Raw genomic sequence first — 17,085 nt, forward strand, 5'->3', positions numbered from 1 at the left:
AGCAAAAAAAAAAAAAAAAAAAAAAAAAAAAAAAGGACGAAAAATCAAAAAATTAAATTCCGCCAGCACTCTTGACCACCCACCCCCTTTTTGCCTGAGGACGGATTTTTTAATTTTTCGAAAAATACGGACGACCCCTAAGTTGAAAATTATGTCATATTAACCCTTTATGAACTTACTACCATGAGCATGAAGTTGGCTCAATTCCATAATGAGAACAAAGTCAAGAGTACTAGAATTTCATCATATTTCAGCAAAAAGTTAGCTTTGAATATGTTGCTGTTCATGTGTGCTCCTTTCGTTCAGAATCTCGCTGGTCGATTTGAGGAGGAGGGATATGATGATGCCATGTTTCTTGTAGGCATGTCTAAAGATGTAAGAAACCTATTTTGATTCTTGTTCCACTTTGTGATCAACTTTGATTGTCCATAGTTTTATTGCATTGTATTGAGAGGATACTTAGCATACGGCGTCTGCATGTGAGCATAACCATGGAGATGTGCCGAAAAGCTCTCCGTCATGTAGCTATTGAAGGGCCGTGGCATTATCTATCGCCATGAGGATCTAGAAGCTAGAACAACAGTGCACAGAAAGCAAACCCGTCACACAACAAACCAAGAAGATACCTTAGACCAGCCTGTAAAGGAGCAATGAAAGGAGACTAAACCGCGCACCAAGAAAAAAGGAAATACACGGTAACAGCCACAGAGCCAATTATAGTCTGTATGCCAATTCAGGTTCCCTGATCTTTTGACACTGTTGAATTGCCTCATTTTAGAGAAAACTATCCTTCAATTTCGTTTTGGAAAACCCCGAATGGCCAAAAACTGTACGGCCGTTATCACGTGACCACCTGGCCATTGTCACACATGTTGTTGTTGTTGTTGTTGTTGTTGTTGTTGTTGTTGTTGTTGTTGTTGTTGTTGTTGTTGTTGTTGTTGTTGTTGTTGTTGTTGTTGTTGTTGTTGTTGTTGTTGTTGTTGTTGTTGTTGTTGTTGTTGTTGTTGTTGTTGTTGTTGTTGTTGTTGTTGTTGTTGTTGTTGTTGTGGTTGTTGTGGTTGGGGTTGTGGTTGGGGTTGTTGGGGTTGTTGGGGTTGTTGGGGTTGTTGGGGTTGTTGGGGTTGTTGGGGTTGTTGGGGTTGTTGGGGTTGTTGGGGTTGTTGGGGTTGTTGGGGTTGTTGGGGTTGTTGGGGGTTGTTGGGGGTTGTTGGGGGTTGTTGGGGGTTGTTGGGGGTTGTTGGGGGTTGTTGGGGGTTGTTGGGGGTTGTTGGGGGTTGTTGGGGGTTGTTGTGGTTGTTGTGGTTGTTGTTGTTGTTGTTGTTGTTGTTGTTGTTGTTGTTGTTGTTGTTGTTGTTGTTGTTGTTGTTGTTGTTGTTGTTGTTGTTGTGGTTGTGGTTGTTTGGCTTTATTTAGAGTGGATTTCCAAAACAGGCCTAAACCTAATGACAATGGTCCCACTGATAATAAGAGAAAAGAAAAATATATAAAAATAAGCGGACAAACGGAACAAAGAAGAAGATAAGTTAGATAACTAATATGAGCACAGCAGCAGGGGAAAAAAAAAGAAGAAAAAAATGGCACAAGCACGGCAACTGGGAAGAAAGGAGAGAGAGAGAGAGAAAGAGAGAGAGAGAGAGAGAGAGAGAGAGAGAGAGAGAGAGAGTGTGTGTGTGTGTGTGTGTGTGTGTGGGTTGAGGGTACTGCATAACAGAAAGGCCAGGCTTAGCAATTTGAAAGTGGAGCGCTTTCTTTCGAGGCGTGCTGTGTCTGGGAGCTGTTTCCACTGGATAGCTCCAGCATGGCTAATGCGCTTAGCTGAGGATGCAGTGGTGGACACAGGAATGACGAGTAACTTGCTGCTCCCTCTTCGTGTTTGGAGAGAGGGACTACGGGTGAAAAAGCTTGCAAACAGAGTACTTGAAAATTTGTTCAGGCAGCGCCAAATGAATACAAGAATGTGCACTCGGGTGTATATGCTGAGGGTATGGGCGTTCATGCGTTCAAGTAAGGGAGCCGTGTGAGTGCAAGGGGCTGCCCTGTACACCGAGCGAGCTGCACGTTTGAACAAACTATTTAGGCGCTTATCCTGATAAGACGATAAGAAAGGGGCATAAGCAGCAGATGCATAGTCAAATTCTGATAATATAAAGGACCTGAAAAACTGAACACGGCAAGAAAAAGGCAAACATGCTGCACTTCGATTTAGTAGCCAAATCTTAGCGGCAACGCGGCGTGCAACATGGCTTGTCATGGTTTTCCAGCTCATGTCTGAGTCGAAATGTAGGCCAAGATACTTGGCCGCTTTCACAACAGGCAGCGTTTGCCCATTACAAATGACATGCAGCTCAAGTGCTTCAGATGGGGATGGGGGAATAGGCAATATCTGTGTCTTTCTTTCATTTAAAAGAATTAAACCTTGGCCCTTCAGCCAGGTGGCCAGGTGCTGAACAGCAGCTGAAAGGTGTGCAGAAACAGCTTCCGCAGACTCCCTGCTACATCGTATAGAGATGTCATCAGCAAACTGGATTGCTCCCACATTAAACGGCGATAGTTCTTCTGCTATGCCGCGGGCATAGGCAATAAATAGCAGTGGGCCCAGTACCGACCCCTGGGGGACTCCTGAATAACTGGTGCACGGGAGACTTCTAGTCTGGCCAACCTGAACGTACTGTTCTCTATCAGAGAGGTAATCCACCAGCCAACAGAGTGCCGTGTCGCAGATGCCAAGTTCGAACAGATCTTGCACAAGAGTTTGATGTTTCACTTTATCGAATGCCTTTGCCATATCAACAAAGGCTACACCTGTGTTGAGTTTATTCATACGGGCCTCACAGATACCTTCTACAGCTAGCACTAGTGCGTCGGATATAGAGTGGTGGGATCTGTAGCCGAATTGAGTTGGCGGGAATAAATTGCTCTGGACCAGATATCGTGTGAGTTGCTCGTGGACTATCCTTTCCAACACTTTGGATGCAATCGATAACAAGGACACTGGCCGATGATTCGTTGGCATGCTCGGATCTCCGCCTTTGAAGAATGGCGATATCCTAGCACTTTTCATCTGGGCAGGAAATATGCCCTCTCTCAGGGACTTGTTAAAGATCAAAGTCAGGGATGGTGCCAGGACGTCTGCATGTGCGCGGAGAAGGGCTGCAGAAATTTCATCATCACCGCTGGACTTGGCCGGATTTAAACGTTCGAGGAGCTTCCTCACTCTGGCAATAGACACTGGTGCAAAGGCTGTCAGATCAGTGCTTGAGGCGGGCCCGTAGGGAAATGAGAGATGCACTGGGCGGTTGACGTCCTCTACTATCTCTGCAAGGGTGTTTCGGATGGCATCAACAGAACATTGAGGTGGCTGAGATTGTCTATGTTTACCACTCAATTCTTTGATTGTGTGCCATATCTGTTTGGTATTGCCAGACGCGGCTCGAAACTTGGATTGGTAGTAGGTCTCTTTCTGTTGCCTATTATAGCTGGTAGCTTCCCGCCTGGCAGCCTTGAAAGCTGAGTGGGAATGTTCTGTTCCATCACTAAGCCACCTCCTATGGAGCCGGTTGCGCTTGGTCAAGAGGTGTAATAACTGGCGGTTCATCCATGGTACTGATTTTTTCTTGCGTCGAGGGCTTGGTGCAAGAGGAGCATGTCTGTCTAACACTTGTAGAAAGCGGCTGGCCCACTCAGTCCACATGACAGTTGGGCTTCCGTCAATTTCACGAAAATCCTGTTGGACCAAATCTGCCTTGAACTGGTCATGATTTATGTTTCGGTAGTGTCGCCATAGCCCAGAAATTGCAGTACTTTTCATTGGACTGAGTTGAAATTCACTGAGAACTGCTGCATGGTCACTGAACGCGATGGGGATAACAGTAGCCGTATTTAGAGGGTCGAATGTATTGTAAAATTGATCACATGACTCAGTGATCAAGGGACTGATGGAGTGATGGTGCGAGTGAACAAGAGTTGTACATGACGTGGCAGCAGTGCAGTGGCCGCCTTGCGACTCGGTGGCAACGGGAGCAGTGATGGTGCTGTTGCGCTTTTTGGCACTACATTCAGTATGTAGGAGTTGCATTTTAATAGAAAGTATATTTTTCGCAGTAAAAGAGTATTTATTTGTAGAGCTTGTGTTGATACAGATTCCTAGGTTCAAACCCCAAGATGGGCAGTTAGTTACATTTTTTCTCTCCTTGCGTATTTTGTATCTGCATGTTATTACCCTTTCCGTGAGTCGCTCGTGAGTAATGTATGAGTCGTGTATGGCTAAACCCATATTTACCCGTATGACTGCTGCTAGTGTTATTGTTCTAGAACATTAGCATAATTAACCAATCACAGTTCACAGCTCTGGAATATTCTAGAATTTCGTCGGCGACCGGTTTATATAGATTGCTCATTGGTTGATGACCTAAAGAACATGGCTGCCGTTCGCCGTGTGTTCTTGCATTGTTCTTTTCTTGTGCTTTTTCACTTCTTACCTTTACTTGCCGAGTGTGCAACTAATAATTCTGTCCTAACGAGTATTCGTGAAACCACAAAGTGAGTGCTTTGTTTACTGAGAACTGCTGCATGGTCACTGAACGCGATGGGGATAACAGTAGCCGTATTTAGAGGGTCGAATGTATTGTAAAATTGATCACATGACTCAGTGATCAAGGGACTGATGGAGTGATGGTGCGAGTGAACAAGAGTTGTACATGACGTGGCAGCAGTGCAGTGGCCGCCTTGCGACTCGGTGGCAACATTATAATACATTGTTAATGATCTGTGTGCTGCTGTTGTTGGTGCTACACTGTATCAACAAACATTAGTGATCTGTGTGCTACTTTTGCCTTCGTTTGCTGGTATAGGAAATGGCACGGCTGGGAGTGGAGCTGTCGGTGCATCGTGCCCATCTCAGTCGTGATATCAAGGCATTACCTCCCGTGCCGTTCGAGCACGGTGTACCCGTAAGGCCTTGCCAAGAGCTGCTAATAGTCGTGCATCATGATTGCACGGCAAGCTGAGTATGACAATGTTTTTTTTAGTTGACAATAGAATGCTGCTCTCTGAGTGGAGACTGGAGAGCGACACAATGTGACTGCCAGAACTGTACTTCCAAGTACTGCTTGGTCCGACTTATTAAAATGTGCGTTTCGTTTCCGAAGCCTACCAAACCAATTCAAATCATCTCAGGACGGAATAAACTTCTCAGCTACCTAACAGTGTCCTTCAGTTGTCGATTCATGATATTGAGGAAGGAATGGCTCAAACTCAAAAGGAGGCAGCGCCTCAAACTCCTAGGCGACTCGTGTATTTCGCGTGCAAATTTTGTCGCCAGAGGACTCCTGTTGCTTCACGCGCAACACTGAGAAGGCCTGGTGCTGATATCAAGATCCCAATGTGATGGAGAATTGTCACAGAGTACCAGAAACTCCTGGGCGATCGTTCTTGATTCCCTCCTGGCGGATTGAAATCGCTGCAGTGGCTGTTTCCTGGGCAGAATTTCAGCGAACGCACCATCCAGAAACTCGTGCAGCAGCACGCGCATCGCGTCGTCCAGTTTGTCTCTCGCAGTCGTCCATGATATGGCGGCCCACGAATCAAGATCACAAAAGAGATCGCCGAGAAGCTGACGGAAATAAACAACCACCCCTGGAGTCGCCTCTCACGCGAGAAACTGGCTGGTAAACTGAAACGAACAAAGACCTTTTTGCGGATATGGTGCGTGGATGGTGCGGAGTTCCCGGAACCGCAAGGCGTCATCGTTGCATCGAGCCTATGCGAAACCTCCGTCTCGTCTCCAGTGACAGTGCACTAGTGGCCCATAGATTCGTACAACAGGGATGAGCGCGCACGGTCGGACTGTATGACACAGACTGTCAGTACGCGGAACACGGTGATGAGAAGGGATTTTGTTGGCGCGTGGTGGTCTACCTGTTCGCCTCATTTGAAGGTATCGTGGGAACGTCGGGTGAAAACTCCTACAGCTACCATTCTGGCAGTTGCACTGCACGAGGAAGAGGCGAAGGCGATCGTCAAAATCGGGTCAATTGGTTGAAAAAATCAAGGAAGCGCAGCACAGCTTGAAGGAGACAAACAAACTGTCGATGTTTTGCAGGGTGACGCACTTGCAGATGCGCCCATTGACACCAGCAGCGATGAAAACTAGAAGGTCAGCCCAAGAGACGATACAGTAGCTATCTATCTAACGTCTCTGGGTTGATTTTTTAGTTATGGTGCTCATTTGTACAAATGCTTGAGTTTTGAAGTGAAGCGCACATTTTAATAAGTCGGACCAAGTAAGTTAGTATGTGATTCATTTTATCCAGGGCTTTATTTTTGTTGTCGTCTTGTTTTCTTTCGGCTTGTAGGACAGTATCGAGAGCTGGCTGAAAGCAATTGGCTTGCCAATGTACAGTCAGAATTTCCAATCCCGCAGTTACATCACGAGCACAGGAGATGACAACATTGAGGGAATCAAGGAGCTGACTAAGGAGAAACTAATTGAAGAAATCGGTATCAGAAAGCGAGGTATGTGCTTCAGTTCCCCTTGCATGTGTTTGACTCTGAGAGGTATGTGCTCCAGTTCCCCTGGCATGTGTTTGACTCCGAGAGGTATGTGCTCCAGTTCCCCTTGCATGTGTTCGACTCTGAGAGGTATGTGCTCCAGTTCCACTTGCATGTGTTTGACTCCGAGAGGTATGTGCTCCAGTTCCCCTTGCATGTGTTTGACTCTGAGAGGTATGTGCTCCAGTTCCCCTTGCATGTGTTTGACTCTGAGAGGTATGTGCTCCAGTTCCCCTTGCATGTGTTTGACTCTGAGAGGTATGTGCTCCAGTTCCCCTTGCATGTGTTTGACTCTGAGACCAGGTAGGGTTGATCTACATGTGCTTGTCTCGCATTGCGGTCACATGACAATTTGTATACTTTTGCCGCGCTTTGCCTCTGTATACTTTTGCCCAATGTTTTCTTATTGTGCAGGACACCTGAAGCATATAGTGAAGGCAATTGAGTTCATCCGCTACCCCACAGAGCGTAAGAGCCCCGGCAGCCATGATGTTGCTGTGTATGCTGTGTATGCTGTGTATGCTGTGTATGCTGTGTATGCTGTCAAGAGCTGTACTAGTCTGCACGTTCTCTGGTGATTGCTAAGGACATTACCACCACCCCCCCCCCCCCCCCCCCCCCCAGTGTGTTACATATGCAGCCAAGCCCTGACTGATTGTTGGTGGTCAGGTGTTGACCGGCTTTCTACTTCGCACAAGACAGTCCTCATGCTCCATTGCCTTCAGATCCCTGGCAAAACAGCAGCATGGCTCCAAGTTATAGCAGATGCTAGATATACTGACATTGATTCCGTCATACAGTTGTTTTGATCACACCGCTCTCATCAGTGAAAGTCATGTGATGCTTGTAATGCTAGTACTTGTACAGTAAAACCTGGTGTAAGGGCCTGGTCAGACTGCGGCAAGTTTTGGTTGCCTGACGAAAAAAGAACAGCGTCCAGAATTTGAATCGCGATCACACTACACATGTGGGGAGAGTGAAAATTCAAACTTCATTTCGAGCGTCAAGTGGTAATCTCCACGAACGACGTCAAATTCCTTCACCTTGGGGATCGCCAACACCTTCAGTGCAATCCTTGCAACCATCTTTATGAGTTTTGTTGTTGTCCGTGGCCAATTAGCTCCTCGATATCGAGATGAAAAAACAGTGATTATCAGCGTCAATGGCGCATCAGCGTCAAATCCTGTTTGGAGCGGAAAAGCGTGGTCCGTTCTTGCTTTTTTTTTGGAGCGTCAACTCTCGCTTTTGCCGCTCTGGCGGCAAGTTACTATGGAGATTCGGATTATAATCCTAGGATTATTTCGATTTTGCCGCAGTCTGACCAGGCCCTAAGCGACCTCTGTGTTTAGCGACCTCTGTGTTTAGCGACCTCTGTGTTTAGCGACCTCTGTGTTTAGCGACCTCTGTGTTTAGCGACCTCTGTGTTTAGCGACCACCTGCTCTTAAAGGGGAAGTTAAGGCAAAAATCAAAATTTCACCAGTTGTAGTCTTCGGGGTGCGGAGTCGAATGGTCGTGGTCCAAGAAAGCTGAGACGCTCCCTTCCTACTTGAATCCCAATCGAACTCGCGCACTTCCACCGAAACTGGGTGACTGCGCCCTACTAGATGGGGATTTGTATGCAAAATGTCACTAAAAGCGCCATTTCGTTCTTATAAAAGCACGGATGACCACGATTGGCCCATATGTTGTAGTCTTTTGGACGCTGAGTCGATTGGTTTTGGTCCGAAAAGGCTGTGATGCAGCGTTCCTCCTTTATTCCCAATCGAACATGGTTGAACAAGCGGTCACGTGCTCCTGCGTACACCAGTCACCTGGTCACCGTGCCTGCAGGGTACAACTTACTAGCCTGTTTGACCTTTTTTGGGTGCAGTCCTGTCACTCGACTTGAACTCGAGTTGAACCTTGGTGTGAAAGTTGTCGCCTGCTGGCGTGGTGACCAGGTGATTTTGGCACCCAGGAGCACGTGACCGCTTCTTCAACCATGTTCGATTGGGAATAAAGGAGGAACGCTGCATCGCAGCCTTTTCGGACCAAAACCAGTCGACTCAGCGTCCAAAAGACTACAACATATGGGCCAATAGGGCTTGAAAGTGCTACGTCACAGCATAGCAACAATTTCAAAAATTCAAAAACTGGATCCACTTGGATCCAGTTTTTGTATGGATCCAAGCACATTTCAAGCGGTCTTACCCACAGAATGGTGATGTAGCCAGTGAAACTGACTGATTTGGCTACTGGGGGCGGGGTTACAACTGGTGGCGAAATAAAAGTCACACCTGCATGCGACATGAGTGGGTTGCTATGCACCCACATACTTAGGCAATAGCAAAGTCACACCTTAGTGGATCCAAAAATAGAAATCTGATGTCAACTTACTACTCCCTGGCTGTTTTGACGTCATCACTTTCAAGCCCTATCGCGGTCATCCGTGCTTTTATAAGAACGAAATGGCGCTTTTAGTGACATTTTGCATACAAATCCCCATCTAGTAGGGCGCAGTCACCCATTTTCGGTGGAAGTGCGCGAGTTCGATTGGGATTCAAGTAGGAAGGGAGCGTATCAGCTTCCTCGGACCATGACCATTCGACTCAGCACCCCGAAGACTACAACTGGTGAAATTTTTATTTTTGCCTTAACTTCCCCTTTAACCCTTTGCCGGTCTAACTCAATGTATGTGAGGGGTGGTCACGCAATTACATGTACACACAACCAGCAATAACTCAAGAACCATGTGATGTAGGTATGGGTAAACCATATATTTTCAAAATCTGTATGCCTGAACGCGTCCAGAAAATTCAAATATGACTAGGTCCAGGCAAGGATAGGGCCCATGGTAGCCCTTCAAGTTGAGAGAAAATACAAATGCGAATGAAATACACGAATATCACAGCACGAAGGGCATACCAAGTTCGTGATGGAGCTGAAGTCGTACGATAAACAATCAGGTAAGGGCTACGTCTTTACAAGAAATGTAGGCTCTCTACAATACCGCCATTGAACACCAACACCTCGCCATCGGCGATACGCCAGCAGCAGCAATTCCCATTCCACGATATCGCAGTTTCGGTTTGTTCATCTCAGCGCTGCTTGCGTCAGATTCACTCTCGCTCAGATGAGTACTCAGGCGCGAGCTTACGCATGCCGTGATTCTCACGGCCAGGCGAATCAGCTGATCGCACCTGACGAGTCCTTGTGGCAGTCGCTGTTGCCGTGTCGGCAGCAAGAAGGCTTCCTCTCTGTTTGGAGAATTTTGTTTCTTCATTCGTGGACGATATATTTTTGAACTAGCAGGACTCAACGGAGCTCTTTTTCTCAACACACTACACTGCAAAACCTCCCGGGACATCCAGCCTGGACTGGTGATGTTACTGCTCTCAGAACGCTTGTCAAACACGGCCCCAAGAGATGCACTCGCATTCTTGAAATGCGCGCATGGCGGATGGTCGTCTTTTCCAATTTCAACAAACTTCAGTTGATCGATACGGCAAAAATTTGTATGGTAAGCATGGTTGTTTTGCACATCGTCAGAAAGCCTTGGACCTCAGCTACGCGTAGAGCGCCATTTTAGCTGTCTCCTAGCAACAAGACCCCAAAAAAATGAGGGCCAAACGTACCGATACTATAGTATCGGTACGCTTATGGTAGACCGGTAAAGGGTTAACGACCGTTTTTCCATGCACCGGCAGTTCTACACAGACACTGTGGGACCTGGTTCTAAAGACCACCTGGCTTTAACGATCGCTTTTGCTTGCACCGTGGGGTGGTCGCTTAAACACCAGGTTTTACTGTAGTGCCATACTGGCGGTACATTTGCATTCTACGCTGAATAATACTGTGGCTAGACTAGCTGTCGTTGCCATCGTTCCTTCTGCCGTGGCTGTTGTGACATGTGCCGCGCCAATAGGTGAGCTGCGCATCAAGGAAGTGCGCAAGAAGATTGCCGGCCGCAGTGACCCGACTCTGGCCAGGGAGCAGGAGAACAGGGCAGAGCTGCTCTTCTGGGAGGCACTCCGCGACGCCTGCATGAAGCCGGAGATGGCTGCACTGGGTAAGCTGAGTAGATTCCTGAACTGCCACAACAAAAACCAACAAGTTTCCCTGATGATGCCCTCTTGGGTGATCCCTAATGATCCCCTCCTGGTCGATCCCTAATGATGCCCTCCTGGGTGATCCCTAATGATGCCCTCCTGGGTGATCCCTGATGATGCCCTCTAGTCTTGGGTGAAAATTTGGAAACAATCGTTGTACGTGGTTCAGCGGAGGACTGTTCGTGTGGTATGCCTGGGTTGGAGGTTTAGTGGAAGGGTTTCAATAAATTGGAACAATTGCCTGCATGTCCAAGAGGTGACTCCAAGACCACTCCTGATTCTCTAAGCCTAGTACCCCCCCCCCCCTACAATTACCACCACTAGCATGTACTGTTCGAATGCAAATTCAAGTTGCTTGTCACACCTAGATAGGAGGAGAGCTTCAATGCACATTGCAGTTCTCTTCCAAGAAACACACTGGTGCTGAAATCAATGATATCCAGTACACACTGGTGCTGAAATCAATGATATCCAGTGCACCAGGTGACATAAACAAGGAGGGCATTGCGTTTGTGTGACATTGTGTCGACATATTTTCAACGCGAATGGACATGTAGGTATCAACAAGGAAATTGGTGAGAAGCTGGTGGAGTTACGCAACTACTCCATTATGACCGTCGCTATTGCCAATGTCCTGTGGATGGTCATCATACAAACGTTAGCCATGCATCCAGAGCTTAATGTAAGTTGGAGCCTGTCAGCTGCATGTCACTGATTATCTTTGTCATTGTTGTTGACAGAAGGTCCAGTACAATGTAGTACATGTAGTGCGTATGACACTTTCACTGCCAAGTGCTCTACTATGTAATGTGTAGCATGACAGAGTCACTGCAATGTGTTGGTTTGTACTGTCCAGGTTTGTAGCCATAGTACTATAATGTGCCGCTGCAAACGGCCTTGTTTAAAAGTTTGGGCTGCACCCCGGTTCAAAACTGACAGCTTTGCTGACTAGTGTATGGTTCGGTTAATCAACACCACTGCTTTCCCTTTGTCGTTATATACGTTGCACTAGGACGCACCGGAGGATGCACCCAGTCACAGTGCTGAGAGTGCTAACTACGGCAGAGCCTGATGATTGCATAAGCATGAAACTCTGCGGAGCATGATGATTGCATAAGCATGAAACTCTGCGGAGCATGATGATTGCATAAGCATGAAACTCTGCGGAGCATGATGATTGCATAAGCATGAAACTCTGCGGAGCCTGATGATTGCATAAGCATGAAACTCAGAGTAGGGGGAAACTAGCCTTGCCCGTTGTCGCTCTGTGTGCATTCAATGCACATAGGCATTGAAGAGTAGACCACTATGCTAGCTCATTGCCACAGTTGAGTATGAAAATGGCAATAAGCCTAACATTACATGCTCCACTCCACGTGTGAAGTAATGCATATTTCAGTAACAACCACACACAAACCTTTCCAGAGATCCCTCTTCAAGCCAGCTACAACCCTGCAAGTTATCATCTTCTTTGCAGGTCTTAGCCATTGTGTTGCCGCCAGCTAACCCGTCCATCCATGAAATTTGAAAAGTAAAAAGTCTGGATATTAGCAGAAAAGAGTGGGCGGTAAATGGTGTGGGGTCTACTCGAACAAAACACTGAGTTCTGTTGGAAACGGGAGTTTTCCACCACAATATAAAACGATAAACATTAATACTAAAAGGAAAGACAACTACTAACAATCGCGAAGACGAGAGAGAGTGAATGCAAATCTTGTCGGAGGCTGAAAAGGAAAAGGGCCCCAGAAGTAAGCAGGGTGCCGAAAAAGGATACGGGGAAATGCAAGCACAGCACGCACGGTATGGTGCGGGTGAACCCTAGGTGAACCCGAGAGAAAACACCCTAGGCTATGTTTGGATACGCAGGACCAAAAAGGAAAGTGCAGAACTGTGAGAAGTGCAAGTTGCGATTTAGTGAAAAGTAGGGATTTCGTAGAAATACCATGCGGTTTGGGAGTGGGCCGCCACAATGGGCCTACCGGGTTTTTCTTCTATAACTAAAGACTGCAAACCTGATGTTGCACACTGCTTGAATTACTGCATGGTTGTCCGATGTGAAACTCATCAAATGTCTAGTTTTCCGGCTATGAGAACACAAACTTATTGTATGGATGCTGCAGTGTTGTGCTGCTTGCACACAATATCCGTGTATGTATACCTGACAAGTGAGAAAAACATGGTCTTCAATAGTGTCTGAAAGGTGTTTCTGCCTAATTTGGTCCAATATGTGTGTGTGTCCGCATGCGTGCATGCACGTTTGTGTGTGTGTGGGGGGGGGGTGCGTGTGTGTGCGTGTATGTGTGTGTGTGTGTGTGTGCGCGCGCGCGCGCGTTGTGTTAGGTGGCAGACACGAATCCTATTGGCTTACTGTTTCTACTAGTGTATGGACTGGTGTACGCAACACAGTTCATCAGTATGCTGGTGCATCGCTTGATTACTATCATGCACATGCTGGCATCAGCCAAGGAGGCTGGCAGTATCGATCCCATCGTTGTGGTGGAAATTCCTGCTGTGAGTGTGCATTGATGTGCATGTTATGCATGTGTTTGCTTACCCAACCTGCCTTGGGTTCTACTGGGTTGTGTGTAACCTGCCTTGGGTTCTACTGGGTTGTGTGTGTGTGTGTGTGTGTGTGTGTGTGTGTGTGTGTGTGTGTGTGTGCATGTGTGTGTGCATGTGTGTGTGCATGTGTCTTCTTACCCAACCTGCATTTGGGTTCTGCTGGGTAGTGTGTGCGTGTGTGTGTGTGTGTGTGTGTGTGTGTGTGTGTGTGTGTGTGTCTTCTTACCCAACCTGCATTTGGTGTACTGTAAACCGCCCAATATTCGTGTCGCTATTTTTTTTGCGATCTCTCAGAACCAGCGAGTTTACGATGGCGAATGTTCATCGAGCACTGTGGCCACACATACACACCCACTCTTGAATTTGGATTTCACAATGTGTTAATATTCGCGTTATGCTCATGTCGCAAAATAAACTAACATTCGTACGCCACAAACAATAGGCAGTTTACTGTACACTGGGTTCTGTTTGTTTGCTTGCCCAACCTGCACTGAGTATGCAAGTTGTACCAGCCATTTTGCTAAGTGAATTTTAAAGCTGAAATGGTCTTCCTAAACGAATTGATGCATTCATGATTTATAAAGTCTGTGTTTGACTGCTGTGTACGCACTGTACGGACAAGTGCATGGTAACGATGCCGAACATGCTATCCAGCATCTGCCAAGTACACTGGAATCAGGCTTTTTGAGACGCGATTTGACAATAAAGCTACATGCATTGGCACAGCTCTCAGCCCGCTCACTCCCGAAAGGTCCGACAGCAGAGTCGTGCGTCAAAGAATGTGGAGCCCAAGAACGTCGAGCCCAAGAACGTCGAGCCCAAGAACGTCGAGCCCAAGAACGTCGAGCCCAAGAACGTCGAGCCCAAGAACGTCCTGCCCGAAATGCTAAGAACGCCACAGCCTCAAGTTAGGAACGACAGTGTTGGTTTTCTGGCAGCTTGTGCGATACATCATATGATTCCTGAGTACAAATTGTTTCTAAGAATGTGGTATAAGAATGCAGCAAGATTGCTGAAAAATAAGAACATCCCAAGCTAACCCCTTGCCAACAACGTTGTTAGCAAGGGGTTAGCTTGGGACGTTCTTATTTTTCAGCAATCTTGCTGCATTCTTATACCACATTCTTAGAAACAATTTGTACTGCCAGCTGTCAGTAAACATGTTGTAAAAGGATCAGCTGCATTGCTTTTAAAAGTCTTCTGCATATTATTTTGGGCAACGGCTGGTTTAAAATGTTGGCTCTACTATCCTGTGATCCTACAGGGAGGAGACGGACACCTAACAACATCGGAGATGAGCCGCAATGACAGCTTCAGTCCGCCTGGTTACCAGCTGTTGAATGACAGTGGTGATGATCCATACCAGATGCAGCCGCTTCTCTCTCAGCCTGGGGGCTATCAACGCAGTTCTGCAGTGGCCATGGTGTCTAATCCACGCACACAGCGGGCTGCCACCAACAGGAACAAGCGACGGTGACGACAGTGCTCCAGGCTCATCCCACAGCAAGTCTGCTATCACACCGCAGCTTAATCTTGATCCAGTTTACTATTGTCATTGCACGACGCCTCGTATTGTGCCCTCCATAACATGCATGAAGCGCTGCTTGAGAATGCTTGCAGTGCATGCTCTCAACATTGAAACCCCGCATGAGAATGCTTGAAGTGCATGCTCTCAATATTGGCCCCGCCTGCCGGAGAATGCTTGAAGCGCATGCTGCCCACATTCCAATGCTAGCAAAGGTAGGCCGGCCTCCTGAGTACTGCTATGATGCTGTTGGTAGCACTGTAGCTACTAAATCAATACAGAAAAACTATTTTGCATTTTAAAAGTTCCAATTGTTGCTGTTTTAACCTACTGAAGTAACTGGACAGAACATGACCAGAAACTATCAGCAGATGTGTGGTTATGAAATAGCACAAAGCATGCAAATGCGAAGCCCTCAAGCTGCCTGTGTAGTTGGAACACCACTCATTCTTGGCCAAATATGGGAACTTGGATCCGAAGAAACTGGGCGAAGGAGAAACCGCCTACTGTTTCCTACTTGCCAGTTTTGGTGCAACGTGTGCTGAGAATAGTGAAAGGTAGCATGTTTGCTGAGCGGAGAGATTGAATAGCCAACAACAGACCAGGGTCTGTTTAGGAAAAGTGAACAACCAAAGAAAATAGGCTACAGCCACTGTGCATTACAAAGCTTATAGGATTCTAATTCCACCGCATGCTTGTATGCCATACTAGCACACGTATGATATCGAACGGTAATCATGAAGCATAGCCGAGTGCATGATGCTGCATACAGGGATTGGCGATGCAAAGAATGCAAAGAAAAAGGCATTAGCAAGCAGTGGTGCAGTGTACGGCCTGGGTTTGTGGAGGCATTGGAAATGGGCTGAGGAAAGAGATTGCAAAAGGGCAGGGGTAAATAAAAAGAAACAGTTCACGCATAGGTTCACTCCTTGTGAGAATTTAGACGAAAACGGTTCTTCAGTGAGCTACTGATAGGGGAAGCATGTATGGCAGAGCATGGTCTGTGTGTATGTCTGTCCCTGCTGGAATTTGCGGAAAATTTTATGAAAACTTGCACAAGAAATTGCGGCAGAAAACAACAAAAAATGCAGCCAAAAGTGCCGAAAGATGCGTAACTTGCCACGAATTCGGGGAATTATTGGCAGAAAATTTGCGGATTTGGGCCAAATCACGAAATCTGTTGCATCCTTAGAATCGCTATTTGCGTACTGTGCAAATAACCTACGTACGTACATGATCATGGAAAGCACTGTAATAGTCTGTATACTGCATAAAAGTGTATAAAAATGTAAAAAAAGTGCAAAAAACAACAAAAACGCGGGAAATCGGGGATTTTGGTCAAAATCGCAAAATTTGTTGCATCCGTGGAATCGCGATTTCTTGGAGGGACAGGTATGTGTGTGTGGGGGGGGGGGGGGGGGAGAAAAACTATGGTCGTGTGCAGAAAATGGAAATTTGATACGCAGGAAAACAAGAGTGTACAGAGAAGGCAGCACGCTGACGGTACAAAAATGGGGAACAGATAAGCAGAATCTAATGGACAAGTAACTGTATGGTTTGCAGCAACTGGATCACAGGATGAGCTCATACACCGCGTGCGTCCTGGTGTGTTTCTCAAATGGCAAAGCACAAGACATTTGGGAACTTGCGGAAGCTTGTTAGCTATTAATTTTTCAATCTGCATATGTGAAACTGTACTGTGCAGTCTTTTAGCAGCAGATTCATGACAAACGAGAGTGCTGTGAATGATATTGAAATTGGAACAAAACTGAAAATAAAAGGAATAAAAAAAACATGCATTAGGGAATTGAGTAGCGTATAGTTGTACATGCCGATGACAGGGTCCGCACCACTCATTGAGTATGAAGCTGCAGCAGAACTGAATGTCTTTTTGCAAGACAGAGCTGCTTGCCACAGTTACGTGATCTACCATGTATATCCGCGTTCGCCAGCAGACGATGTGATGCACGTGCTGAACATGTCGATGACACCAGGCTGAGGGTAGCCTGTAGTTCTAGCTGTAAAGAAAGCAAGAAAGTATTCATGCAGCAAGACAAAAGTCACAATATCAAAAGTGGATTTGTCTTGGCTCTTCATGTGCAGAGCAACCAATGAGCACTAATAGTGGTGTAGAAGAAAGCAGGTCCCAACTCCGTCAATTCCATTCTTGAGCTGGCATAGGTATGGCATACAATGCCCATGCCACTATTTATTTAGTGTCAATTGAAGTCGGCAGGAAATAGCTACTGGCTTTCAACGTCTGTTTAGCACAACTGCATGAGCGACTCTGACTCGCGCTGCTACCTGGGGCCTCACGAGGTGTTTGTTGCATTGGAAACGAGCGTCTCTGTAAGTTTGTA

At 46.6% G+C, this 17,085-nt stretch overlaps 2 protein-coding genes across 4 annotated transcripts in view; one reads left to right on the top strand and one right to left on the bottom strand.

Moving 5' to 3' along the window:
* The window catches only part of LOC135827718 (uncharacterized), a 150,216-nt gene that overhangs the window by 33,699 nt on the left and 99,432 nt on the right, over window positions 1-17,085 (top strand). For 2 of the 3 annotated variants that reach the window (XM_065340173.1, XM_065340179.1), the window contains exons 27-34: window positions 307-375; window positions 4,851-4,949; window positions 6,354-6,513; window positions 6,964-7,017; window positions 10,455-10,598; window positions 11,196-11,320; window positions 12,979-13,149; window positions 14,465-15,532. In XM_065340173.1, the coding sequence (XP_065196245.1) occupies window positions 307-375; window positions 4,851-4,949; window positions 6,354-6,513; window positions 6,964-7,017; window positions 10,455-10,598; window positions 11,196-11,320; window positions 12,979-13,149; window positions 14,465-14,677 (1,035 nt within the window). In that variant the 3' untranslated portion in view covers window positions 14,678-15,532. Of the gene's footprint in view, window positions 1-306; window positions 376-4,850; window positions 4,950-6,353; window positions 6,514-6,963; window positions 7,018-10,454; window positions 10,599-11,195; window positions 11,321-12,978; window positions 13,150-14,464; window positions 15,533-17,085 lie in introns of those variants that run through there. The other variant, XM_065340185.1, reaches the window with a different exon arrangement.
* LOC135827700 (uncharacterized) overlaps window positions 15,268-17,085 on the bottom strand; it is a gene marked incomplete at its 5' end in the record, with an annotated part of 29,367 nt that continues 27,549 nt past the window's right edge. The window contains 1 exon segment of the mRNA XM_065340157.1: window positions 15,268-16,743. Within this exon segment, the coding sequence (XP_065196229.1) occupies window positions 16,740-16,743 (4 nt within the window). The 3' untranslated portion in view covers window positions 15,268-16,739.

This window comes from Sycon ciliatum, chromosome 1, assembly GCF_964019385.1.
Source record: "Sycon ciliatum chromosome 1, ocSycCili1.1, whole genome shotgun sequence".
NCBI classification, from domain to species: domain Eukaryota; kingdom Metazoa; phylum Porifera; class Calcarea; order Leucosolenida; family Sycettidae; genus Sycon; species Sycon ciliatum.